The 27,847-nt window shown below is 40.2% G+C and overlaps 1 protein-coding gene and 1 long non-coding RNA gene across 5 annotated transcripts in view; one reads left to right on the plus strand and one right to left on the minus strand.

The window, feature by feature from the left end:
- Positions 1-652: 652 nt before the first annotated feature.
- Positions 653-5,408, minus strand: LOC125450946 (uncharacterized). Its single transcript, XR_007247184.2, has 2 exons — positions 4,762-5,408; positions 653-859 (listed from the first exon to the last, which is right to left on the minus strand). It is a non-coding gene; the product is annotated as an uncharacterized LOC125450946 (long non-coding RNA).
- Positions 5,409-5,454: 46 nt separating this feature from the next.
- Positions 5,455-27,847, plus strand: part of kcmf1 (potassium channel modulatory factor 1) — a 120,357-nt gene continuing 97,964 nt past the window's right edge. Inside the window, exons 1-2 of one of the 4 annotated variants that reach the window (XM_048527430.2) lie at positions 5,455-5,769; positions 13,544-13,685. In XM_048527430.2, coding sequence (XP_048383387.1) covers positions 5,662-5,769; positions 13,544-13,685 — 250 coding nt within the window. In that variant the 5' untranslated portion in view covers positions 5,455-5,661. Of the gene's footprint in view, positions 5,770-13,543; positions 13,686-27,005; positions 27,087-27,847 lie in introns of all 4 variants that reach the window. The other 3 variants (XM_048527432.2, XM_048527433.2, XM_048527434.2) reach the window with 3 other exon arrangements.

Consider the following 27,847-nt stretch of genomic DNA (forward strand, 5'->3'; position numbering starts at 1 on the left):
ATATAGATACAAACTGCAAACATAAACTAATTCATAAAGTCTCAAAACACTACCCAGGTCAAATTTCATGACTTCAACATGACCACCAGATTTTTACACTTATTATTCAGATTTTTCACTTCATTGAAACAATTCTTAAGTTGCTGCTAATTGATTTCATGACTTGCATTTCTGATCTTGGATCAAAATTCATCTAAAGAATGTGGTTTTGGTAAGAGTTTCAAGATGCCCCATAAGAGATGTCATATGGGCCAGATCAAGAACACAAGGTATGCATCTACATAATTCAGTTTTCTGGAAAAATGCCATTCAGAAACTACTGTGTGTATGAAATTGGGCCCAGGGAGCACTATTGGCTGGAATAAAATGTCATCTGAAGTATTTAAACTGTCACAGTTCAGAGGCAAAGTGAAATGTACTGAGGTCAGTATCCTGTCACCAAGAAACCCTTTATTTACATTTGCACAGTGCATTCACTATGACCAGCCAGCTTCAAGTCTGAGAAGACTTGGAATCCCCTGTTTATATCTGTCAGCTAGGGGTCCCTGATTGGACCATGTTAACAATCCCCAATCAAGGTTCTCTCAGTAACATCCACTTGGTTCCAATGCAATTCTCCAATATTTCAAAAATAATATTCACAATTGACTGATTCAAGGCATCCCCAACCTTTTTTATTATTTACTGAATGAATTTCCTAAAAACCTATTCATCCAATCATTGAGTTACTATGTAATGTCATTTTTCTATGATGAACAGCAGACTCCCTTCTCGGCTGTAATGGACTTCGATCCTGCTAACCATAAACACACAGGTGACTTTTTCTTTGCCAGTTACCATTTTCAAACAGTAGTCACATCTGAAATAAAATGGAGAACATTGACACTATTAAAAATCTGAAGTAAAATTTCCCAGCCACTAAATTTTACATGTGTACAAAGTTAAAGTTACACAAGACCTTTATAAAGACATGCCTTATTTCTTTACATTTCATTTAATGCAAAATAATAATACAAAATTGACTTACAATATTCAAAGTTTTGGTCTCATTGGCAATCCTGAACCTGGTTATCAATGCAAGAATTCGGGCATAGTGTTTGTACTTCTGTTTTCAATTTGACAAAACTGGTGATTGAATAAGTAATCTGCTACCCACCATGCTGTCATTAACATTTCAGAAATAGTATGAACATTGAAACAGCCAAAATCACTTCACTGGAATGATTCAGTTCCATAATGGAAGAAAGAACAGACATATGTGGCTCCTACTTCATCAGGGAAAAGACTGACCAGAGAAATAGGTCAGCAAATGAAGATGTAGAGCGTGCAGTCACGTGCAGTGGTAGCATCAAACCGCATTAATGCAGTTAAGGAGAAAGCTAGGAAAATATGAATAGAAGGATGTATTAATAGGCTGAGTGACAAACTAAGTTGAAAGAAGGCCAACTAGGAGCTGCCTGGTTTGTTTCTGTTAAATACTACTATTTCTTTGGGCTGAACTAAAAGTGGAAAAATAAACTCTCAAACCAAAAAAAACTGAGTAAGAAGACGCTTTCAGTTTTAAAAGCAGGTTACTCAGGTATCGTATATACCATATTACCTTATTGGGTAAGAGATAGGCAGAACTCCAGCTAAATCGGCACTAATGTGTCCAGGGCAGTTCCGCCAGAGGCAGTCTTTTGATTGAAAAGCCAATCAGCATCAGTTTTGTATGCTTAAGAGGACTCAGTGTAATGACAACTTCCTGATTAGTCACCTACTCTCTAACCAACACAGAAACGCCTAGCTTGCAAACAGAAAGCAACTTTTTTTTTAAAACTTTCCCACTTGCATGTTTGAAGGAAAGTCACTTGTGGCTAGCTCCTTTACCCTTCCTCTGAACTGGTCTTTTTGCAAATCCCCTATTGAAAGGGCAAGTACACTTAAATTTGAAAAGGGCAAATTCTCCACCAGTGAATGGAAGACTGAGAATTGTTGACAACTCAAGGTTGTGGGTATGGCAAAGAATCAACCAACAACAACTCATCAATATCTGTAATAATGGGAACTGCAGATGCTGGAGAATCCAAGATAACAAAGTGTGCAGCTGGATGAACACGACAGGCCAAGCAACATCTCAGAAGCACAAAAGCTGACGTTTCAGGCCTAGAAGGGTCTAGGCCCGAAGCATCAGCTTTTGTGCTCCTGAGATGCTGCTTGGCCTGTCATGTTCATCCAGCTGCACACTTTTTATCATCAACATCCGTAATCTAGATTGGAGCCAGAACTCTGCTAATTTGACCATCTTCCTCATATTTGTGTTTTGTTTGGTCGGTCTGTTTGCAGTTGAATGAAACTTTTTATTAAAAGGGGTAGATTTTAAGTTGGAGTCATAAATTTAGGTTTCTCCTTAGTACATTGATTACTACAAGTTGTTACTTTCTTGTTAATGGGAACAAAACTGAATTTGACATTAGAATTGGGAACTTCTGTCAGTGGTTTAATCAAATGTTCACACTTTCAATGACCAAAAGAATAGTGGAGCTTTATTTCTTATGCACTATCTCAGTGAGTTGTGATGCTGTCATCGCACCTCACCAGGGTAGTATGTTGGAAATCAAGCTTTGCTAAGCCCAGCATCACAAGTTACTTTATTTCTAAAATCTAATTACGCAGAGTTCCCAGTTTACCTGTCTGAGACTCAGGTTGACAGAAAAACATGGACCAGGTTTCTACACTTAACAAAAACAACTCTCATTACAAACAAGTTGTTTACCTATTGTTAGAATCCATGAAATGCTGACATGTCACTCTACTAGTTAAAACGCAACTCTTTCCAAATTTTTCCCCCGAACACACACATACAAAAAGATTGTGTTATGGGTAGAGGGAAAATAAATAGTGAATCAGTTCAATAGCACAAATCTTCAGGATTTGATGGAGTATTCTTTTTGTTTCTCCAAGTCCCTTAATTCTGTCCTTTTCCAGGTTCTCTCATTTCTTTACAGGAAGCACACAACAATGGTGTCACGAATTAGAGACTGCTTTTAACCAATAAGTCAACAGCAACTGCTGTAAGGAGACAATGACCTAATGGTAATGTCACTGGACTGCTAACTCAGATAATGTTCTGGGGATCCAGGTTTGAATCCTGCCATGGCAGATGGTGGAATGTGAATTCAATACAAATCTGGAATTAAGAGTCTAATAATGATCACTTCAACTGTCAGGGGAGGAAACCCATCTGGTTCATTAATGCCCTAGGGAAAGAAACTGACATTTTCTGTCTTACCTGGTCTGGCCTAACATGTGACTCCAGACCCACAGCAATGTGGCTGATTGTGAACAATTAAGAGGTGGGCAATAAGTGCAGCCTAAAACTTTCTTTTGGTTCAGGTATCCTCACCAGAGAGGAGGTTCAAGGCTTCTTTTATCATTCAAAACTGGTCACAATTCCACAAACCAAATCAGTAACCTGTCACAGCTGAATTTCACTTCGTGTTCACACTCCCCTGGTACCAGCCCTCCCAATGTGTGGCTTAAACACCACAGTTACAGTAAATTGTTTGTTCCCCCCCCCCCCCCCCCAAACAAAAGTGCAGCAATTCCTTCCACAATTCTTGGTTTTAAGGCAGTCCTTCTCCCAATCTAGCCCACAAAGAAACTTAAAAAGATGTGGTCTTTAGGCTGCATTGTAATTTTTTTTTTACGTAGGTGTCAACTGAATTAAGGTTGATTTACAGCTATTGAGTCTGAGGCACAAGGTTCTTAGTGCTACCGCAAAGGGTTGAGCACATAATCTTAAACTGCTACACAGTTTTATAGTTGGTAAGCCTGGATAACTTATTAATTAACACCCAGTCTGCCAGAAATCTCGTAGCATAAATTTGAAGACCAAGGGTGTTCTGAATAAAATTGTAAACCAGTCGGAAAGTTATTTGACCAAGTACTTTATTGGTGATTTTGGTACCCTGGTGTACAAACTGGCTGCTCTGCCTGCTTTGGCCATCAACAGCAGCTTTTTCACAAAGTCGGCCTTTGAAGGACTGAAGCATCTACAGGAATGGGAAATAGGCTACATAGATGTAAATTCTTTATAATAGCTAAGCTGCAATTGAAAACATGAAAGAATTCTCATTTACATAACGAAGCAGTGAAAGACCGTAAGCCAAAAGACTGAACCAATTTCCATACGGTAAATCCAAAAAATTAGACTAATGACTCCAGGATATTTTTGTCAGTCATGTTGATTCAAGAATAAATGTTGGCCAACAAACTGGGAAGAATTTTCTGATGAAGGGTCTAGGCCTGAAACGTCAGCTTTTGTGGTCCTAACGTGCTGCTTGGCCTGCTGTGTTCATCCAGCTTCACACTTTGTTATCTTAGAATTTTCTTGCCCTTTATTTCAGCAAGAGGGAACAGGCCCAGTTTAGCATTGGTACATTGGTAAATCTATGCCTAATGACCCGTCAAAACTGCAAATCTATCTAGGAGTCTAATCAACGAAAGTCATGATTAACTGTGTGGGGAAAAAATACAATTAACTATGACGATTAAGATAACCAGGAAACTCAACGTGGACAACCTGTATATAACTACGCAAAACATGCAAGCTGGCGAAGACGCAAGGGGACAAGAAAAAGAAAATCACTTGATAGGTAGATCCTGTTCAAGTTGGTCGGCAGTTTTGACTTACTTGTCTTGAAGTGTGCTTTTAAGTTTTACCAGGTCACGTCATCATATCCTTATCTAGTGACCCCAAAAAGAAAGAAAGGGGCTTACCTGTATCTTAAAACAAGCTGTAAACTGCAACGTAGGAGCATCTAATATAATCCATTTCACTTGGAAAGAGTTAGTCCCAGATCCTGCGTCAAAACTGTGCGTTTTTATCTTCAGCAAAAACAGAAATTGCTGGAGAAACTCAGCAGGTCTGGCAGCATCTTGGGGTTGGTGGAGGAGAGAAATAGAGTTAAACGTTTCAGGTCCAGTGAGTCTCCTTCAGCAACGACAGGAGCGGTACATATGCCGATAACTCGGAGGTAAGGGAGACGATGCATTTTTTTTCCTTTCTCCTTTTCAGGCGTTTACTCAATTCTCTTCCGAAAAAGTTCCCCACTGAATGTTCCTCTCTCAGGGAAGTAGGCCATTTCCAGTTCAGACCAAGATGGCGAACGCAACTTTATGGGCCACAAAGTTGACTGACGAATAGAGCAAGTGAACTCAGCCACAATCCCGGAGCGAACGGACCCGCTACGCCGCCGGTTTGACGATTAAAAAGATCGGCCGGGCCGGGCCGCGCCGCGCCGCGCGCTCTTGCCTGCTTGCGCTGACGGCGATGCCGCGCGCGGCCACGGCGGCCTCCGCGTTCGCGCGCGCGGGGCGTCGGGTTCGAGCGGTGGCGCCCGTTTGCGTTCGCGCTGAGGCGACGACGTCAGTCCCGGTCCACGCGGCTCGCGCGCCCGCCCGCCCGCCCGCCCGGCCCGCTTCTCGCACACACACCACCCCCACCCCTAACCCTCCTCCTCCTCCTCTTCCCACCTCCAACTCGTCTCACCGCGCGCTCAGAGTCCGAGGCGGAAAAAAAATCTTGACCGACCGATCGATCTGAGCAACAGGAGCGGGCGGCTGCTCTTCTTATTACCCCCCTTCCGGCAGACAGCGGCAGCAGCTACTTCCAGCTTCATGACCGTTTGGCCCGGTAGTTGTCGTTGTCGGAGCTCGGTGTTGAGACGCTGCGTGGGAGCCCGCGGGCCCGCTGTAACCGTGTGTGTAGGATGTCCCGACATGAAGGTGAGTGAGTGAGAGACTGAGGCGAGAGGCCCAGAGAGTAGGCCGCTGCCCTCGGCCTGTGTCTGATCAGGGAGCCGCCAGCCACTAGGCCCCGGGTGGGGGAAGAGGAGGAAGACGACGAGGAGGAGGAAAGGCCGCTCCCCAGTCTGCGTGTAGGCTTTGATTTTTGTTTTGGCCGTCGCCGAGCCCGGGTGTCGCTCAACGCCCGCTAACCTCCCCCCCCCCCCCCCCCCCCTTGGGCCTTGTTCCTCCCTTTCCCGGCTCCGAATGATTGCACTGTCATCAAGGTGGCCGGCGGGTCGCTGCGGCCTGGGACAGGCTGCAGGCCTATTCTAGGAAGCCAAAACTGTCTCCTGTCTCAGACGCGGACTGAATTGACAGCTTCACACCTGGGAAGAAAACAGGTCGGGAGGACGCTGCGCCCTTTCCGGGGCCCTGGGGCTCTTGCGTTGTAGGCCTTGGGGCACCGGCGTCGGGTAGTGTTGCATCCCCGGTGGAGAGCCTGAGCGCCGGTCGTGATTATGCTTAAAGTATGTCAAAGTACACCCCCCCACCCCAGCCCTTCCTCATCTTTGATGTGTGTGGGTCATCAGGGACCAACTTAATGACATGGCGAAAGTTGATTAAACTTTCTGTCAGTCCTTCAGTGCTGCAGCAGCCGACTTAGATGTAGGTTTATCCCCAGTTGCGGAGAATAAACAGGACATTTCAATAATGTTTAAATAACGAATGTGAATATGTCTTAAAGTTTATTTCCACACGTTTCACAAACCTGTACACACACAGGAAATAGAATTGACCAACTTCTATAACTTGTGTAGGATTTTGCATAAGCAAAATGGTTACAAACTTTACAATATGTGTGATTTGAAGATCCAACAGTGTCAGCATTTGGAGTTGTTCAAATTTTGAACTATTGTGCATTTCACAGGTCTGTTGCAAAACAAGGCACTTAATATTTTGCTTTAAGAGAAGAGATTGCAGTAATAAAGTAAATGTCATTTTGGAAATATTCTGCACTCATGATTTCAGCAGTAGTTAGGGCTAAGTACTTTTGTCAGCATTGATTAAACCACAATCATTATTTTGCTCCAAAAAAAAGCAGATGTTTATAATATAAGTTTTTTGCCAGGAAAGGATGAATTGCCAGTGGACATGGATGCTGAATTGCAAAAAATATTGTGTGCAGATATTTGTTATCATTTTTGCAGTTATAATGCTGTCAGATTACAAAACAATATGCAGTTATTTAAATTAACGAGAGAATTAATTCTGTGTCATGCAGTGAACCCTCATCAAGAGCTCCCATGTACATATTACATATTAGGGAAGGTACTAGTCAGGAGTAGCCAAAAAATCATATCCAGGACAAGTTGTTAAGACTGCATATGATCAAGTGCTTTGATGTTTTTTTAAAAAAAATCAGGTATTTACCTTGGCTTTATGAGCGTTTTCATTTTTGTTTTTGGCTTTCCCTAATATTATTACAAAGCAGAAACAGGGCATTTAGCCCAGTTTGTTGACATTTACCATCCACGTGGACAAATAATTCTAATCAATTTTATCTATTATGTTCCCATTTCCCTTTTGTTGCTTTGCCTTCATTTATTTCTGCAGTGCAATCTTGAACATTTGAAGCTTCTGCCTTGAGCACTAATTGTGGAACTGAATTCCAGGCCATGACAGTTCTAAGTGAAGAAGTTTCTCCTGCTGCCTTGTAAATTTCTTGCACTTAATGTTGAAACTGTGACTCCTTGTTCTCAACTGCTGAATACCTGCAGATGCTGTTTTTATCTATCCTGTCCAATCGTTCATAATTTTCTGTGGTGGAGGCGAGTACAACGATAACATTTAAAAGGCAACTGCATGGGTATTTGAATAGGAACAGGTTAGACGGATATGAGCCAAATGCTGGCACATGACGGCTGGCCACATTGGGATGTCTGGTCGGCATGGATGAGTTGGGCAGAAGGGTCTGTTTTCATGCTACATGACTCTGGCTTTATTTCCCTCTTGTCTTTTTATGCAGAACAATAAAGATGAAACTTTTCTGATTTTTCTTAGTATTTGTATTCCCTTGTGCTAGACCAGAGCTTTGTAAATGTGGCTGCTCAGTTTCCTTAAGGGAATAGCCATGGTTGTGCTTGATTGATCTTTGTTCCTTCCAGCCACACTTTTTTTTGTAATATAATCTTAAGACCCTGAAATTCAAATAATTTGTCCCCTTTTCTAATGAAGCAATTGTCTTGACCAAGTACATATTTTCAATATTCATACAGAATTTTAATTTTGTAAATAGATACATGTTCTTTGAGGGTTTATTACGTGAAACCTGATCTTGAAGATTGTTTTAACTTTGAACTGTTAGCTACCATATATTGTTTTGTAATCTAACAATAACTTAACTGTATTTATAGAAAATATCTCCATGTACTTGCAAACTCTAGTACGTTTCTGAACATTTAAGTTTCTTCTAGCCACCTTTGTAGACTGTAGATGATGCTGGTTGATACCTACAGAACGCTGTTCATTTTGTTGCAGTTTATATCTGCTGAAAATTTTTTTCAAAAATGTACAGATTTTCTGTAATGACTTATTACAATGTGACAGCTAATTGGAGTTAATAGTCTTTTCTACATAGTTTGGATTTTGCTGTGTTAAAGCCACTATTCTATGACTTGCATTTTAATTTTGTTAGAATTCTAGTTTAAATTAATTATTGTTGAAGGGAAGGATTGGAATGGCGAAAGTGTTGATTCCGTTTATGTGCAATAGTTCTAGTTGTTTTCAGTCTATACACAGAGCTTAATGAGCCTACTTTATGGCTTAATATTCTTGAGAGCGCAGAATTGTGGAAAGACCCTTGAGGATGGGCTCAATTATTAAGAAAGCAATGAGCTCAGTCATGATCTATTTAGGAAATGCAGAATTAAAAATTAAGTTGGCTCAATTTGTAGAATGTTATGTTTTTGACCAGCTATCCTCAGTTCTCCTTTTCCATCCACAAGTAAGTTAATTATTGATATTTGAGCTGTGAACTGCTTGAAAAATTAGTTGTTTTGACAAAATTGGGCAGATTTCCTTTTCCACTTAAACGGTGGAGACATTCACAGACTGACAATCCAGTGCAAAATGTAGCCATAATACGATTTCTACTCTGGCTGGAGTAAATTGATTCCTTTGATTGCTCATAGCTGTGTTGGAGTGAAAGAATTTATGCAGTTGTTGGTTTACAAATGAAAGTGAGAATGCTGTTTCTTATTTTTTTCCTTGGAATATCTGATGGCAAGATAATATGATCAATATAAGTGCCCCAGATCTGTTATGGGGCCCATTTTTTCCATACTAAGTCTGCTGATAGAGATGTTTTATGTTCATGGAACATATTAAACCAGCTACAAGATACGTAATCAGTATTAGGTATGCAGTTACCTTTAAGGCTCAAACAGAGTACTTTGATAGGAGGTGATGCTCACTGGACCTTTGTGCTTTGAGCTAGGTTAAGGGCCTTCTTGCGGTACAATGGTAACATCCCTGCCCCTGAACTGTGAGGTCCGGTTTCAAGCCCCACCTGTTCCGGAGGTGTGTAATAACATCTCTGAACAGGTTGTTCGAAAAATAGGTTAAATTTTAAACAATTAAGAGCTAATTCTGAGAATCTGTTGCAGTGGTAGTGTATCAACCTCTGAGCCCGGAAGCCCAGGTTCAAGTCGCACCTTTCAATGGTGTGTAATATCATCACTGAGTAGGTTGATTAGAAAATATATAAAAGTAAATTTTAAGTTCTTCCATAGTGTACATGGCTTCTGGAAAGGGACATTGTCCAGGAGGGAAAGATGGAAAGTGATGCTTGCATGGTACAGTGGATTCACACTAAAATCTTTGTAAATAGCTGGAATTGTTTTACCGTGTAGTTCAACATAGAGATGTCGATGTCTGAAATACGCATCACCTGTCTAAAACTATTAGTGATTTGTTTTTATGTAATCATTAGATGAGCACGTTTTGCAGCATATCAACTATTTTAACGTCTGCAAATGCACCATTGTTTTTTGTTTGGTTAATTGATAGTGTTTAACAAGTAAGACCCTAGGAAATGTGCTTGCAGGAGGATCCCAGGGACATTGCAAATATTAATGTTCTCAGCAGTGTGGTAATTTTTTTTGAGTGAGATGGATGGGATTGTACATGTTGGAGATGCTTGAAAGTCCTGATCAGTTTTAATATTTGTCTTGTATTTGCAAACATTGAGCTTTTTCACATTTGGGGACAACATTGAAATCTGATTCTGAATGACATCCATCATCATCAACTCTTGATCCCTTAACTGTATTTTATTTGACTTGCTACTTGTTTGACATAGCAGAAACCATCCCCCATTAAATTTTAGGAAGATCAAAACCATTGTTTTTGGCCATTGCTCCAAAATCTAGTCCCCAGTTACCTATACCATCTTTCTCCCTGGCTGTTGTTTGAGGCTGAACCAAACTGTATGCACTGTGACACCCTAATTGACGCTTAACTGAGCTTTTCTTATTTTGTCTATCAAAACAATCTACTTCCACCTCACCATTATTACCTTTCTTTGCCTTGTGCTCTGCACATCTGTTGGAACCTCACTCATGCCTTTGTTTTGTCTAGATTCAACTTTTCTAGTACCTCTCTTAGACCTTTTAAAGTTTAGCTTATCCAAGCTTTGTCAGCAGTGTAACTCTCACCAAGTTCTGCCACCAGTACTTGGCAATTTTTTTGCAGAAAGCCTATTAATGTCTCAGATTTTAAATTCTCATTCCTGTGTTCAAATCTCACTATGGTCTCACTATTCCATATTTCTGTTTCCATCTCCAGATGTTCAACCCTTTTGGAACCAATGTGTTTCCCTAATTCTGGCCTTTTTGTTTATCCTTGATTTCCTTTGATTTATTATTGATGGCAGTGCCATAAGTTATCTAACTTCCAAACTCTTGAATAACTTCTCTAAATCTCTCTGCACACAGTAAATATAATAGGTTCTTAATGTTTTAAGTTCATATAATGCTCTGATTCCATATTAGTTATATTCCAATGAAGAGTGCAGGAGGACATGCCAGGAGCAACATCAAGCAAAAGTAAAACGTTTCAATTTAGCGCATCTATAGCATAGGACTTCTTGCATGCCAAACATTGTAGACAGAAAATTTTCAAGAGGGTTAAACAATTCTGCAGTCAACAGATCAGATTTGAGCTCTGCAGATTTGACACATCCAGTCATGACTGTTGAAGGATTAAACAACTAACAGAAGATGGAAGTTCCGCAGGTATCTCTAGCCTCAAGAATAGGGGGAGCCCAGCACATCTGTACAAAATATAAGTCTGCAACATTTGTAAAGATTTTCACCCAGAATTACCAAAGATCCGTCACAGATGTTAGCCTTCAGCTCATTCTATTCTCTTCATGCAAAATGAAGGTACTGGATGCTGCAATGGCTACGGGCTGTGATGAGATTACAACAGGAGTGCTGAAGACTTGTGCTGCAGAATTTGTTGCTCTCGTAGCAAAGCTGCAACACTGACAACTGCCCACCAATGTGGAAAATTGCCTAGTTATGTCCTGTACGCACATAGCAAGACAAATTCACCTGGCCAGTTACTACCCTGTCAATGAAGGTGATGGAAGGTGCTATCAATAGTGGTATCGAGTAGCACTTGAGACTCCGGTTTGGGTTCTGCTGGGTCCACTCAGCTCCTGACTTCGTTGCAGCCTTGGTTCAGATGTGGACAAAAGAGTTGAGCTCCGAAAGTGAGTGCCCTGAAGATAAAGGCAACATTTGACCGAGCGCAGTATCAAGGAGTCCTGTCAACAATAAGTCATTGGGGTGGGGAGAGCTCTGCACTGGTGAGGGTCATACCTATAACAAAATGAGGTGTTTATAGATAGAGGTCAGTCATCTTGGCTCCAGGACATCTTTGCAGGTGTTGCTCTGGGTAATGTCTGAGGCCCAGCTATCTTCAAAATCTTCATTTAAGACCTTTCTTCCATCTTGAGGTGGGGATGTTCAGCATCATCCAGAACTCTTCCGAACCTGAAGCAGTGTGTGACTAAATGCAGCAAAACCTGGACAATACCCAGTGTTGGGCTGACCAGCAACAACATTATGCCAAACAAGTATCAGGCAAAGACTAATTCCAACAAGAGAGAATCTAACCATCGTCTCTAGAGGTTCAATGGCATTGTCATCGCTGACTTTTCCACTGTCAACATCTTGGAGGCTACCTTTGACCTGAAACTGAACTGGACTAGCCATGTAAATAAAATGACTACAAAAACAGGTCAGGGCTAGGAATCCTCAGTGAATAAGTTCTCTCCTGACTCCCCAAATCCTGTCCGTCATCTACAAGCCACAAGTCAGGAGTGTGATAGTATATTCCGCAGATGCTTGAATAAATACAGCACCAACAACACTCGAAGCATGACACCATCCAGGGCAAAACACCGTGCTTGATTGGCACCACATCTGCAAACATTCAGCCTCCATCACCATAGGAACAGTATGCAGCATCTACAAAATCCACAGATATTCACCAATGCTCATTAGTGGACACCTTCCAAACCATAACTTCTACCAATTGGAAGTACAAACGTAGTAGTTGCATAAGAACACTGCCACCTACAAAATCCCCTCCAAACCACTCACTGCCATGACTTGGAAATATCTCTGTGTGTTCCTGCAGTATGCTGCATCAGAATCCTGGAACGTAAAGCATTCCATACCCACAACCGATAAAACTAATGTAATATACAAAATACCATGAAAGGACTGTGAAAAACATTACATTGGCAAAACTGGCAATAGGGATACATAAATTCCAACTAGCCACCAAGAGACGCGACCAGCCTCACTGGTCTCAATACACATGGACAAAGAAGGACACGAATTTGACTGGGGCAACACAACCATAATAGCACAAGCCAAACAGACATACTACGGAGTTCCTGGAGGTCTGGCATTCTAATTGGAACTCCATCAACAAACACATTGAATTGGACTCTATATACAAACCACTGAAAAACAGAACTGGAAGTAATGCCAACCACCCCAACAAACCAAGGCAGATAAATAACTAGCGACACAGAGCGCCAACTCTTCACCAGAGGCGCACTGACGATGTTACTTAGCAGGGTGAGGAAGATCTGCAACCAAACACCTCAGCTTGGTGAGCGACAACCCCGGCTACAAATCTTGTCTAAAACTTCAAACAAACACTTGTTTGTAAACATCATCTTTATAAATAAACACCAGTCATTGATGCAAATAAAAAGAATGGATAAATTTATGCTTGTAGTGCGGTTTCATTCCAATTTGGTAAAACAAAAATTCAACCTGCTCACATTAACCAACGAGGAACAGGAGTAGGCTTTGTAACCTATTGAGCCTACTCCATTCAATTAGATCATGATCCAATCAGCTACCTCAATGCCACCTTTCCACATTGCCTCTATATCTTTTGATATCATTAGCCCGTATAAATCAGTTGATTTTTGTCTTAACCATGCTCAACAATTGAGCTTCCATAGGCTTCTGGGGGTAGAGAATTCCAGAGGTTCACATTCTCTCAGTGATGAGATTACTCCATCTCAACCTTGATCTTATAATGAGAGGTAGACCTTTTATGTCCTATTGGATTTAGACTCACCAGCCAGGAGAAATATATTATGTATATCAACCTTGTCACGCCCTGTAGAATTTTTTTAATACGTTTCAATAAGGTGACTGCTAATTCTTTGGAATTCTAGGGAATACAGACTCCGCCACCTCAATCTCTACCTCAGTCCCGCCTTCCCAGGGATTCATCTGGTTCATCTCCATTGTACTCCCTCTATAGTGAGTATATTCCTCCTTTTGAGAAGGGGACCAAAACTGTACACAGTACTCCAGGTGAGGTCTCAGTAAGGTTTTATATATTTCCAGCAAGGCATCTTTTTATTTCTGCACTCTCGTCTCCTTTGTGATAACATCCATTTGCCTTTCTAATTGTTGGCTGCACCTGCATGACTAATGTACAAGAAAATCCAGGTCCGTTTGGACATCGCACCTCCTAAACCTCACTATTTAACGAATACTCTGCATTTCTATTTCGTCTACCGAAAGGTGAAGTTGTCAAAAGTCTTACCAGACTATAGGACTGCTCTTGCATTCAAGACACGTGGTGGTGGTGGTTTAATCTGAGGTTCACCACACCTCAGGTGAGAGGAGAGGTTGAGAAGGAGAATCCTTCATGTAACCTCAGCCAGTATGGGAATTGAATCCATGCTGTTGGCGTCACTCAGCATTGCAAACCAGCCATCCAGCTAACTGAATTAAATCAGCGATCTGGATTTTTCCTAGTCACATGTTCAGTGCTTAATTTTCCTGTTTCTGTGTTCACAAGCATTTGGGGCTGGATGATCCTGCGGTTGTAGAGATCCTACTTCTCTATCTCCTTCCTAACTCCCTGAAATCTTCTTCCAGTATCTCTTTCCCCCTTGTATCTATATGTCATTGATGAGGTGGACCACCACCTCCGTCTGTTAATCCTTCCCTAGAAGAATCTATTGCAGCCACCTGCAATATCCTCGATCTGATTCATTGCCGGTGTACCATTAAATCTTCTTTTAGTTCTAATCTTCAGTGGACTTTCCCAATCCTCCATAGTCAGTTTGTCTTTCATGTCTTCTTGACTTCCATTCTTCAAGACTAAAATCTTTGCTTCAGAATGATCTATGTCGCATTCAAACTTGAAGTTTAATTTTATGGTCATTATTTTCCAAAGGCACCAGATAGGCTGCAAAAATGCCTTTTTATTCCCCAAAATAATGAATCCTCTGCATCACTGCTCTTGCCCTGTTTATTAACCTCTCCTCTACATTTGAGCCAACCATAATGTCATAAACATAGCTCCTCCAAAGAACCAATACCCTTGCTGGTGTCCAAAGGGGAAAACTAATTAGTAAGCAGGATATCAGGGGAAGAGATAGTGGGAACTGCAGAGGCTGGAGAATCCAAGATAGCAAAGTGTGGGGCTGGATGAACACAGCAGGCCCAGCAGCATCTTAGGAGCACAAAAGCTGAAGTTTCGGGCCTGGACCCTTCATCAGAAAAGGGGGATGGGGAGATGATTCTGAAATAAATAGAAGGGGGGAGGTGGACTGAAGATGGATAGAGGAGAAGACAGGTAGGGAGGGGCTAGGTCCGTCCGGGGAGGACAGACAGGTCACGGGGGCGGGATGAGGTTAGTAGGTAGGAAATGGAGGTGTGGCTTGAGGTGGGAGGAGAGGATAGGTGAGAGGAAGAACAGGTTAGGCAGGTGGGGACGAGCTGGACTGGTTTTGGGATGCGGTGAGGGGAGGGGAGATTTTGAAGCTGGTAAAATCCACATTGATACCATTGGGCTGCAGGGTTCCCAAGCGGAATATGAGTTGCTGTTCCTGCAACCTACGGGTGGCATCATTATGGCACTGCAGGAGGCCCAGGATGGACATGTTGTCCAAGGAATGGGAGGGGGAGTTAAAATGGTTCGCGACTGGGAGGCGCAGTTGTTTATTGCGAACTGAGTGTAGGTGTTCCGCAAAGCGGTCCCCAAGCCTCCGCTTTGGTTTCCCCAATGTAGAGGAAGCTGCAGCGGATGCAGTATACCACATTGGCGGATGTGCCTGACCTGGTTCTCCTGGACTGTCTGGTACTTATCCATTACTTTTCTGTCTCCAAGTTCCCAAGTTCCCATCCTGTGTTGTGACTGCTTCTCTGGACATACTATCCACAGCTCACGGCCTTCTGGATGTACTGCAGTGATTCCAACTACTGCTGGAGGTTTCTGCACTTGGTTACACTTCTGGTTGTGACATATGGTCACCTGGGTCATGAATAATGGCAATAATTTGCTACATACTACAGGACAAACCTTCCATACAACCAAGCTGCCCTGCCTGCCTTAACTTTATTTGTTTATTTTACTTAGCCTTAATTTTCTGCCTCACAGTGCCAGGGACCCAGGTTCGATTCCACCCTTGGGTGACTCTGTGTGGAATTTACACATTTTTCTCATGTCTGCATGGGTTTCCTCCAGGTGCTCCGGTTTTCTCCCACAATCCAAAGATGTGCAGGCGAGGTGGTTTGGCAATGCTAAAATGCCTGTAGCATTCAAAGATGTGCAGATTAGGTGGGGTGTAGGGGTACGGGAGTGGGTGGGATGCTCTGAGGGTCAGTGTGGACTTGTTGGCCTCAAGGGCCTGTTTGCAAACCTTAGGGATTCTATGATCTAGTGCGTCTTGCAACTATTGATAAACTTTGTTAGCACTGATAAATGCAACTGCAGAATGACCTTTTTAATTAGAATGAAACTTTCTTAAAGCACTCTTTTCACTGTGCATTAAATTCCCACGTGAACCCAATTCACAGTACAGGTATATGGTCTCCTAATTCTGCACTCTAAATCTGAATATGTGAAAACAGCACACAAACTGACAACAACTAAACATTCCTAAAATGTTGTGTTTTCATTTTCTCCTAAAAGAAATCCTAGCTTGCACCTTGTTTTGCCCTCTGTGTCATTACTTTTAAAACGTAAAGATTATGGCATTCAACTGAACCAGAGAACTTGATATGCAAAGTGGTCTATCAACTTTAGGGCAATTTCTCATTGTTATGATTGCCGATGTCTTTGAAATATTTTCTCTGTCCTCACCCAAAACTGACCATTTTAAAAATTGAGAAAACAGGATCTTGTGTGAGAGAGCAGGCCAAGCAGCATCAGAGGAGCAGGAAAATTTCTGGCTCCTCTGCTGTTTGGCCTGCTGTGTTCCTCCAGCTTCACACCGTGTTATCTCAGATTCCCCAGCATTGGCAGTTCCTACTATCTCTTGTGTGAGAGATACTTTTGGCCATCTGGGCATCACATCCGGTGCTTCATAGTTGAGTTTTGCCTGCATGTTTGGAGAGATGGTTCCAATAAGGACTCTAGTGAGTATTCAACAGTTCTTCTATTTAACCTGAGAATGTGGCAGAGGCAAGATTGAGGGAATTTCTCTGGCCCTTTTTGCAGTCTCTTGTGCATAGTATCGTTCTCATTGCAGTGGTGACCCAGCTCCTTTACATAAAAACTCCAGTTGACTTATGGTGATTTGTTTTTGTCCAGTACTTGTTGCAGTCAGTAGAAGGCTGAGCTAGTGCGGCTGACCAATGTTGGATCTCCTTGCCAATGTTGGCCTTTTGAGAAAAGTGGCCATGAAGTTATGAAGGGCTCAATATAGTCCACATGTTTCCTTCAGCTAGTAGAACAATTAGAATATTTGACTGACCAGGTGTGGCTTGACACAAGTTTTGGTTTGGCAACTCTTAAGGTAGGCTTGAACTCATCTATGCAGAATTGACGTAATTGAGAGCAGCTTGCAATCTATTAGAGTGGACAGCGACACTGTCATCTGCAAACTGTAGCTCATGTCTGTGGTAATTAGTTTTGTTTTTTCACAGTGGTGACTGAGGTTAAAAATTTTTCCAACAAAACAGTGTTAATACACACGTCAAAAAATAATTGATCTTAAGGTTACGGCTAGGGAGGCTATAAGTAGTACATCAGCTATTTTCAACCTTGCTTGATGGTCTTCTGGATTTTGAGTATCAGTCAGATCACTCATTCAAGACATTTGCAGTCACGCTTATCATGAAATTTGTTCAATTTTATGCATTGGGGTTTTAAAAAAAACCTCTCCTGATTTCAACATGTAACAGTTGTAAGTATCTTCAAGATGGGAGATTCTATAACAGGGAAAATCATGATATTCTTATAATTGCCAACTCCTGTGGCTGAGGAAATTCTCTTGGAGTCGTATAGGAAGTTTCTTGCATGTTTGGATGTTTGGAATGCATATTTTGCTGAATCAAAATACTCGGTCAGATTGACAAATGAAATTGAGTTCCTGGTGGTCTGAATGTTTCTCTCGAACTTTTCTGGCAAAAAAAGATCATGTTGGAGGTTAATCTGGATGTTCTAAAGCCACACCATCTCACTGAGAGGATATCTTCACCCACAAGTTGTTGGTAAATAAGGAGAATATCACAGTTTTCCCTGCTATCGACAAGAAGGGAATACCTTTAGTTCCCAGCGTGCTATTTATCTCCCTTCTTAAAAATAGTTACAATTGGTGCATTCCTAAAGTTAGTAAAGAGGAATTATTTTTCTACCCAAATTTTAGAATGAGTATGATATGAACAAAACTCATCAGCTTTGAAAACGTCAAGTGGAATGCTGTTGAAGCTGCAGACTTTGTTGTTTTATAACAATTTGATTGCTTGTTGCAGCCCTCCCATCACTGGTTGTTCACCTGTGGATTCCACTCTAGTGTCCTAGCAGATAGCCTGGAGAGTATCAGCTCCACTGAGGATGCATAATTTACTTGTTGCAAACTTCTTTTCCAGCATTGATACATGGCATTGACATCCTTAGTAAGAGTGCAGCAAGAGAAGTACAAAAGGAGTATCTAGTTAGACCCATCTAAAACATTGCATTCGGTTCTGGGCATGTACATTAGGAAGGATGTATTGACCTTTGTGAGTGTAGTACAGATTCAGTAAAAGTGTGCTAAAATGGTTAAATTATGAGGACAGTTTGCATACACTAAGTTTATGTTCCTTTGTGTGTAGAAGATTATACCTTGCATAATTGAGGGTGTTTAAGATGGTTAAAGGTATTGGTGGGGTACGTAGTGAGAAGCTATTTCCTTTTGCAGAGAAGTTCAGACTGAGTGGTATAACCTTAAAATTAGATTTTAGAATTTCAAGGGTGACTCTAGGCAAGATTCATACTATGAATAGTGAAAATCTCTTTCTCCCCAAAATTATGTTAATGGGAAAATTAACCAATCATAGTACTAAGATTGTAACCCTTAATGCCTTTGTAGAATTAAAGCAGATACTTCACAGATTGAATGGCAGGTCTGGCTTAAGGGCCTGACTGGCCACCTCTTCCTTCCCAATCTAATTTTTTTTTTCTCCTGCAACATAACAGTTTTTTCAACTTTGGAGTTCAGTTGTATAATCACTTGAAAAATTGTAAATCATGTTTTCTCAGTTTCCTAAATTAGGAGACAAATAAAATTACACTTTGCTCATTGCATCGCATGCATGAAAATTCTGTTTGTTAGTTTTAAAATGTACATTAGTTGCCTATCTATGTAAATGAGAAGTGGAGATATTTGGCCATTTGATAGTACAGAACTTGGAGTAATGCTGAAAAAAAAATTTCTCAAAATTTTCCATCTTGCACTCAACAGGTCAATTTGCAAGAATACCAAAGAAAGGGAAAAACAAATGCAGTATAGGTGGAGAATTGGACTCTCGTAGAGACGTGCCATTGAGAATGATGACAGCCAGTTAACTGCCTGCACTGGTTTCAACTCGACAAATTGGTGACAGCTGTTCACTGGTCTATTTCTCAACCTGATTTTAAAATTGAATCAAATCTCTGCACCTTGGTGGAATTAGGTATTCTGCCTGTTCTGGAGGAACTTAACTAATATGCACATTTATTCATGGGGATGAATACTGCTAAGGCCAGTATTTAATGCTCATCCATAAGTGCCTTTGAGAAGGTGGTAGTGACATGACATCTGAGGCTATTGTAATCAGTGAGATATTGCTATACTCACTGCTAAAAAGGAGACTATTCCCAGACTGTTGGTAGTGAAGGGAAAGTGGTATAGTTTGAATTTAGATTGTGTTACTTTTAGTTGGTGGTGTTCCCATGTGCTTGCTGGTCTTGTTTTGTCACTAATACAGTTCACAATGGAATGCACCTAACTGTATAATGTCACAGAATTTGCTGGAGCAAAGTATCGCATGGTGAGTCCTGTTTGTTAGATTTATTTTTTTCCATACCTTTTAACTTAAAGCTTTTGGTGTCTCAAATTGTTTGGAATCTGAGCTGACAGGGCCATTAGTCAGTCTCCTTAATGAGATTTAAGGATACAGGGGTAAAAAATAGAATTACTGAGAACAAAGTGCGATGGCTAGTTAGGCCCAGAAAGAAATGCTACTCAAGTACTGAAGCACTCTGTCCGCATGCAGCAAGACCCGGACAACATTCAGGCTTTGGCTGAACACTGGCAAAAAACATTTGCAAAGTGCACGTCCCATCTCCCCACAAGAAAGAATCTAAACATCATCATCTCTGGACATTATTTGCAATGTTTATTGCTGAGTGCCCCACCATCAACTGCCTGGGGTTAACGTTGTCTAGTTAGGTTTCTGGTCGAACTATGTAATTATTTTGACTATAATAAATCTGAATAGGAATTCTGCAGCAAGTTACTTTTGTCTTTTGACCCATCCTTAAAGTATGTTTCTATCTACACGTTAGAGTGTGATAGAATTGCTTAGATAACTGAAGTTCTTGACATTCTATCTGCCACATTAAGCATTCATTCCATCCACAGCCTTCAATGTCATAGTGTCACAGCACGGAATCAGACCCTTTGGTCCAACTTGTCCTTGCTGACCAGATGTCTTTAAATTAATCTCGTCCCATTTGTCCGCATTTGGCCCATATCCCTTCAAACCCTTCCTGTTCATATACCAATCCAGACACCTTTTAAATGTTGTAATTGAACCAGCCTGCGCCACTTACTCTGGTGGGTTCGTTCCATACATACACCACCTTCTGAATGAAAAAGTTGCCTCTTCGAACCCTTTTAAATTTTTCTCCTCTTATCTGAAATCTATACACTCTAGTTTTGGACTGTCCTACCCTCAGGAAAGGACATTGACTATTCACCTGATCCATGCCCCTCTGTAAGGTTACCCTTCAGCCTCTGTTAACTCCAGGGAAAATAGTCTGTGCTTATTCACCTTTTCTGTATAACTCTGCACCCTCCAACCCTGGTACCATCCTTCTAAATCTTTTGTGAATAGTGGTGTGGGATGTCTACAAATGCACTACAGGAACATGCCAAAACCCCTCCTATTTTAATGTCTGCTACCTAAAACGAGAAGAGAAGCATATATACGGAAACAAGACCAACTGTAACTTGCTCTCCAAACCATACATCATCCTGATTTGGAACTAACACTTCCATTGGGTTAAAATCCTTTTCTAACTGCACTGTGTGTACAACAGCAATATGTGAACAGCAGTGGTTCATGAACACAACTCGTTGCAACCTTCCTGAGGGCAGTTGGAGATGGGCAATAAATGCTGGCGTGTCAATGATATCCATATCCTCTTAATAAAACGTGAAGGACAAAAAGAGGTTTAAGAAAGGAGAAATGAAGCAGAAAATAGTAGAATACCTTTAAAGTAAAATCCGCAGGAGTACGTTTCTACTGTTTGAATTGTTCCCTTTCTCGTCTGGAGTTGTTGAATAGCTTTGCATGATAATGAGTATCGTTATTATAGACAATCCTTGCATTAGACCTATAACTTTTCTCTGGCGTGTTTAATATGTTTTAACAAATTTCAGTATACTTTTGCCTACATAACTTGAAGAACATGGAGCAAATCGGTTGATTGCAAAATAGTTTCATTTGGTGTAGTTTTGATGAAAAGACCACTCTGTTAGAGGCATGTGGCACTTATTGTAAAACATGTGAGTTGGTTATCAGCTGGTGGTGTTATTTTGGGTGTTGTTGCCTATGGCCACTGTTCTTCATGGCAGCACACACTGGCTCACAAGTGATGTTGCTATTTTATTCTGGCCTTGGTGTGTCTCAGCTCTGAGAATCAATGATAGGGCCTTAATGTCATAATTGCAAGCATCTGTTAATATGGTTGTGAGCATCCTGCTGATTATTACTTCATCACACAAAAATCCATGGGAATACCTCCATTTTCTATCCTGCAATACACCCATGCCCGGACCAACGCAAATGTAGCATTTCTTTGAAGCACAACAGATAATTTGGTAAACATGGTTTACATGAGGCTGAAAGCAGAGGTGCACAAAGTATTCTATTATTTATAGCCAATCATAGTTCATTGGTTATCTGCGCACTAATAGTGCATTTGTATTAATGCTACTGTTCTTCAGCCAGCAATTCTGGACCTAGTTTGTCCAAATACTACTTGTGTTAGTTATATCCAAGCTAATGGACTGAATTACTGCTGTACTGCAAAATATCAAATTTTGAAATCTTTGATCTGACCAGATACCCAGGAAAGCCCCTACTGGTCTGATTGCATGATTAAGCTGTAATTAAAATGATTCTGCTGAATATGTTATATTTCAGACCATTTTCCCTTTCAAGCTCTGGTCTGTCTCATCACTGTGTTTGTAATAGCCATTGTAACAAACCCAGAGGAACGTAAGGTACAATAAACTGAATTACATGTCATTAATAGATGTAGGGATGCAATACATTATTGTATTTACATTTTCCTCTTGTCCTTTCTCAGTGACCATCTCATGTTGGGGGATCATCTATTCTTTGTCCAGATGTCTGTCTTTTTAATGTAAGATGTGTTAGATGGTGATTTTTAGAGAAGAATCTTAAACAAATCCTGAGGCCAGTTGCTGCTACATGTTCCATTCAAAACATGTTCCATCAATATGTGTCAGATAAAAACAGATGTAGTATAGTTTGAATATTGTGAAAACTGTCCAGAGATAAGACTGTCTCAGTCTAAAGTAGAACTCGTAAATCCTATAGCCGTTGCTACATTCACCATGATTTAAATTTGTGAACCCCAAAATTTGAATACTGATTGCCAAATTGTATTGGTGCCTAGTTGTTTACCATGTATTGCCACATGCTTGAGAGCAGTACATCATAAACTACTGAGAAGCTTGTTTGGCAAACTAGATCTGCAAGTCAGTTTCAAGATATACAAAATTGATTTCTGAAAGCAACATTACTGCATTGTTGGCAGAAGGTAGCAGCTATATAATTTTCTGAGCACTTTTAAGTAAATGGAAGTAGATTATGTTCAATGTTATAATGTGCATTCTCAGTTCTATTTTACCTCTTTTAATGTAAAATACATCCGTAAAGACATGTTAACTTGTGTAAGGATTTCATGTGTTTCCTTTTCGACTTTAAATTGGAAAATCAAAGTTGGACAATAACTTTAAAAGTACCAGGGAAGTTATTTTTTGCAGCTTGAATATTAAGTGGTTTTGTGTGCTGTACACCAAATCCTCATCTGCAAGATAGGAGCATGGATTTCCCAAGAATAACAAAATGTGGATACTGCTACCATGTAAGTCTTCTGTCTACCTTGCAAGACCATGTGATTACACTGAATGAATTTATAAGTGAAGAAATAGGGTTTAAGGCTGACCTTGCAGGTATTCTGATCTGCAGATAGCGAATGAATGATGAGTACACTTTAGCTGAGCAAGATTGTTCCAGAAAGTAAAGTGAGGTTGTTTCTTTTGATATAGACTAACTTCTGAATTGAGGAAAAACTGCCTGGCAGCAGTATTTGTATTTGCTTTTAGAGTTGCAGTTTTCACAGACCTGTAAGATAGTGTAGCCAGAATCCAGAGGCCAGTGGGTGACAAACCTCTCTTTGTATCTGAGAGTGAACAAACGCAATTGTCAGGGACTCTAGACAAAAAAAAGAGTTCTTGTACAACAGAAAACTTGGGTCCACTTGGCTATTGAGTTGAAGATTAATTTTTGCACTGCGGACAACATAATGGTGATAAACACTTAAAAAAAAGAGATCATCATTCTGCTCTTCTGTCTTGCCTTTTGTTCTGCAGAATATTTTTTACTTGCCTACAGTTTCCATCTGTAGTATTTTTCTCTGACCATCGGTTTTGTTTCTTGTGTATTTATGAATGAACATGTGTTTGGGAGTTTAGTATCGCTTAAATTGCGTAGTAGTAATTTGAGTTTGTTTTCGGTAGATATTTTCTTGTTGATGGAACCTGTTGAATTCCTTTTATCATAGATAGTGGCCACAGGCAGATGTTAATATCCTACAGATTAAATTGTTTATTTTCAGATTTGTGGTGAATTGCGGAATAGTGGCGGTTAAATTCTAGTGCACAATTCCCACCAAGATTGTAGCATTTGGACTTTAGGAACGAAGGACGCATTGAGGATTTGTTTACAACATTGGCGGAGACAGTTGACTCCCCATCCACTTTTTTTCTCCCCCCCCCCCCCTCCAAAAAAAGAAATCAGCTTAGGTGACCAACAGGAATATTTTAATTCAGACTAATTTAGTCTCTGACTTACTGACTTACCGAACTCCTTTGGATTTCACAGTTAACTAGGCCTAATTTAATGTTATTAAATTAGTGTTGATCCACCCTCGGTATGAGCAAAATAAAATATTAAGTACATTGGAATATGGCAGTATGTATCAAGTGTACACAAATGTTCAGACTCTGGCATGTACTTACTATACATTATCTCTGATTGTTCAGTGCTCTGAAATGGTTGCTCTGAGCCTGCATATGCCAAGTTGGCAATGAAAAAATCCCCAACAGCACAGTGATAGTGTATGAATTCATTTTGCCTGACTTTGCTTTTCATTGAAAGACTGAATACTAAGGTAGAGGTAGAGGAGTTGTCACTGCTCATCCAGGTGTACATTGTTTGTATATGTTGGTAATGAGAGGTGATGGTGAGTGCCTTATACAGTACTTTAGCTTTACTACTGAATTGTCATTCTGTGTGACATCTGAGGTTGCTTTTCACATTCTAGACTTCCAGCAAGCAGCAGGCACCTCTCTGTCAACTGCACTCCTTACTGTAAATAGCCACGCATACCTGTAACTGATTGACTCAAAAATGCTATGACCAAGTTATTGTTGAATTATGCTTTCCAGAGTAAATACTGCATGAGGAACCAGTTCCAGTTTTTGCACTGTAATTGCAGTTGAAACTGAGTCTGACGAATCCCAACTATAAGTGAAAGAATCGAGCAGTGAGTTAAGGTCACTTGTAAAAAAAGCTGCCTTTAATAAGTACGCAGTGCAGAATTATCTGGAGTCTGAGATTTTGCATAAACAAGGAGAAACTTGTATTCTGTGCAAGCTTACATAGAAAGATGCCTTTTTGGGCAAAGGGGTGGATAGGTCACAGATGTTTTCTGCTGCACCGTACATTTATCTTCTTAAATTACTATAATCCAGAAGTGAATGGTGACTTGCCACTGCACCAACTGCTTGCCATGCTAGACAGAGTTCTCAAAGTAAGTCTTTGCTGCAGTTGATCTGATTCTAGGATTGTATTGTCATCAAACTCCTTTTTAATAATAGGATGAGTAATGCAAAATTTGTGTACACTGGCTAGCACAAACTCTCAGCATGATTGTCTTTTTGGATTTTCCTTCTCTTGTTTTATTTTCTAACCAGATATTGTAGAAATTGTTAATGATTTTAACTGATGTATCAAAATTTTTTTAAGTGTGAAATATTTAAAATCATTAATATTAGAAATTGAGAAGTGTAGAGCAGTTTTGTTTTTACATAACCAAAGACCCTGAAAAGCATTAGGTGTTTTCAGTTCATTCTGTGACGGATCAGAAATATTTTTGTGATTTTCATAGATGTCCTGCTGGATAAGTATTGTTTAAAAATTAAAAAAAAATCAAATATTGGTTTGTAATCCCCAGGTGATAGTTTGATTCGCAGCTGCAATAATTTTTGACATTGGACCAACGTAGTGGCTTTTTGTGATTTTGGACTTAATTCTGCAAGGTATATTTAATTTAATTTATTGATAGGAAAACCCATTTTGACATTTTCAAAACCAATAGGTCTTATTGAGAATTTGTAGGCTATATATACAAAACATTGCAAATACTGGAACTGTGAAATAAACAGAAAATGATAAAAATTTCTTATTTTTCAAAAATGAAAGTTACCATGTGGCTATATTAATACAGTCAGAAAAATGGGAGAAGCTGTTAAGTATCAGATTGCAACATTAAGATGTTAAGGCTAGAAAAAATACATATTTCTTTGTAACTTGATGCTGAATTTTGATTAAAAGCTCCAAATACGCTCCACCTGAGCCCTTCTCAACTAGTATTTTTTCTTAATTTTATGCGCAGTCAGTAACATAGAAATATTATGTTTAATATGTTAAAGTTTATTGATCAATTGTATTTAATTATATGCAGATAGAGAGCATTAATTACAGAATCATTGCAGTGCAGCAGGTGGTTATTGGCTCATTGTATCAGCACTGCTTTCTGAGCAAGCATTTTCACCTTGTGCCATTCCCTGCCTTCTCCCTGCAGTTGGGATTTTGCTTGAATGCACATAAAGAAGCGCTTATTATAACAGGTGTAATTTAGTTAGGTGGTGTTGGTTTGTACTGTTTTTCTTGGTAAACAAATGCAAGACTGTATAACGTGGGCTCCTGTTATCCTGTACTGGTTGGAATTCTGGAGTACAATAAAGATGTAACACAGTTTATTTTGATTTGTGACTTTAATTGACATCCTTATTTGTTGAACTCCTTGCATACAGGAAATTGCTTTCACCTCATAGGGGAAACACTAGAGAAACAATTTGAAATAATTTAGCACTTTGAAATAATAATTTGAAATCATTGCGATATTTGATTGCAAATTATACCTTGTTCCTAAAGTTAAGGCCTTCTGAATAATAATCCAAGTTCTGTTTAGGTTCTCCAATAAGTTGCTTTTCAGTCTGTGTATGGTTTTTAAAAAAGTTCTACTTTTGTGATTTATTGTTCTCATTTTTCAGTAGTTGTATGCAAGAGGTATTCATAGAAAATTGTTGGCTTTATATTGTAAATACTTTTGCTTTGCTAAATGTACAATGACCAGGAGTCTTGGGAGAGGATGATAGTTTGGGTTTATTAGGCACTTTGGGTCACATTCTGGTCTCTGGATTGTTGGACACTGAATGCATGTTGGGACCCTGTTTTAAGTCCTGATCACCCATGGGAGATGCGTGAGAAGTTTGAGCTTCTGATGGGCAATTGTCTGTTTCTTAGAGTCACAGACATTTATGTAATCCTATTAGGGATAGTACGATGGGACTTAGCTTGATAATTACACCCAATATATATTAGACAGAAAAAAACCCTAGTCTAACATGCGTAACTACCTCCTGCCACCAACCAGACCTGTTCTGATGATTGACTGCCTCTGCCCCTGCCCCTGCACCTGACCTAACCCAACTAACCTTCAAAGCAAACCTGACTTACTTCACCTACATACTCATTTGCTAATGTTTAGACTGGACCTTGGGGCAGTTAGTGCCGTAAAGATGTCTTCTGCCCTGATCCTCTCTGCAGGTTTCTACATAAATTCCTGCGCTGAACAACCTCTTCTGGATTCTACATCAGAAGTTGGACCCTTTTTTAAAACATATCCAGGTAAGTGCGCAGTTTTCTCTGCGATGCCAAAAGCAGTGAGTCCTGATGCTGAGTTGGAGGTTTGAGCCTGTCTTGTGAGTGGGAAAAGAAGGGCATTCAAAGGTAAAGATTCCTGGATGATTAAAAGTAGAAGTTAGAATAAGATGGAGTGAAGGATTTTTATGATAATTGTATCCAGTAGAGATTCAATCTGATTATAGAAGTACAGTGACATAAAACAAGACAGCTAGTTAAAAGGAAGTCATGGGGAGGCTGGTCTTGATTAGGGTCCGAAAAGAAAACTATTTTGAGGAGGCCGAAGGCATGACCTGTGATATTGAATGAAATATCCTGTATCTTCCTTCATTAGAAAAGAGGATAATATCAGTGTAACAACAAAAGTATCAGCAGCAGTATTGGACATGCAAAACAAAAAGCAGATACTGAGAAGCAGTGACGTTGCCCAGCGTGGTTGAGGTATATTCTAGGTTGAGAGAGAAATAAAGATTGAAATTACAAAGGCTGTAGCTACAATCTTTCTGTTTACCTTGAAGATGTGAGTTGTACCAGAGGACTATGATGTGATAGTCTTGTTTAAATGAATAGGAAGAAATGCAGCAACTACAGGCCAATAAACCTAAATTTGGTGGTGTAAAAACTGACACAACCTGGAACAAAATTATTTGATGACTAGCAAAACATGAACTAATAATTCAAAGTCAACATAGAGTTGTCAAAAGTAGGGGAAAATGTTGTGACTAAAGAAAGGACGTCGAAAATAT

The sequence above is a fragment of the Stegostoma tigrinum genome, chromosome 3 (assembly GCF_030684315.1).
Source record: "Stegostoma tigrinum isolate sSteTig4 chromosome 3, sSteTig4.hap1, whole genome shotgun sequence".
NCBI classification, from domain to species: Eukaryota; Metazoa; Chordata; class Chondrichthyes; order Orectolobiformes; family Stegostomatidae; genus Stegostoma; species Stegostoma tigrinum.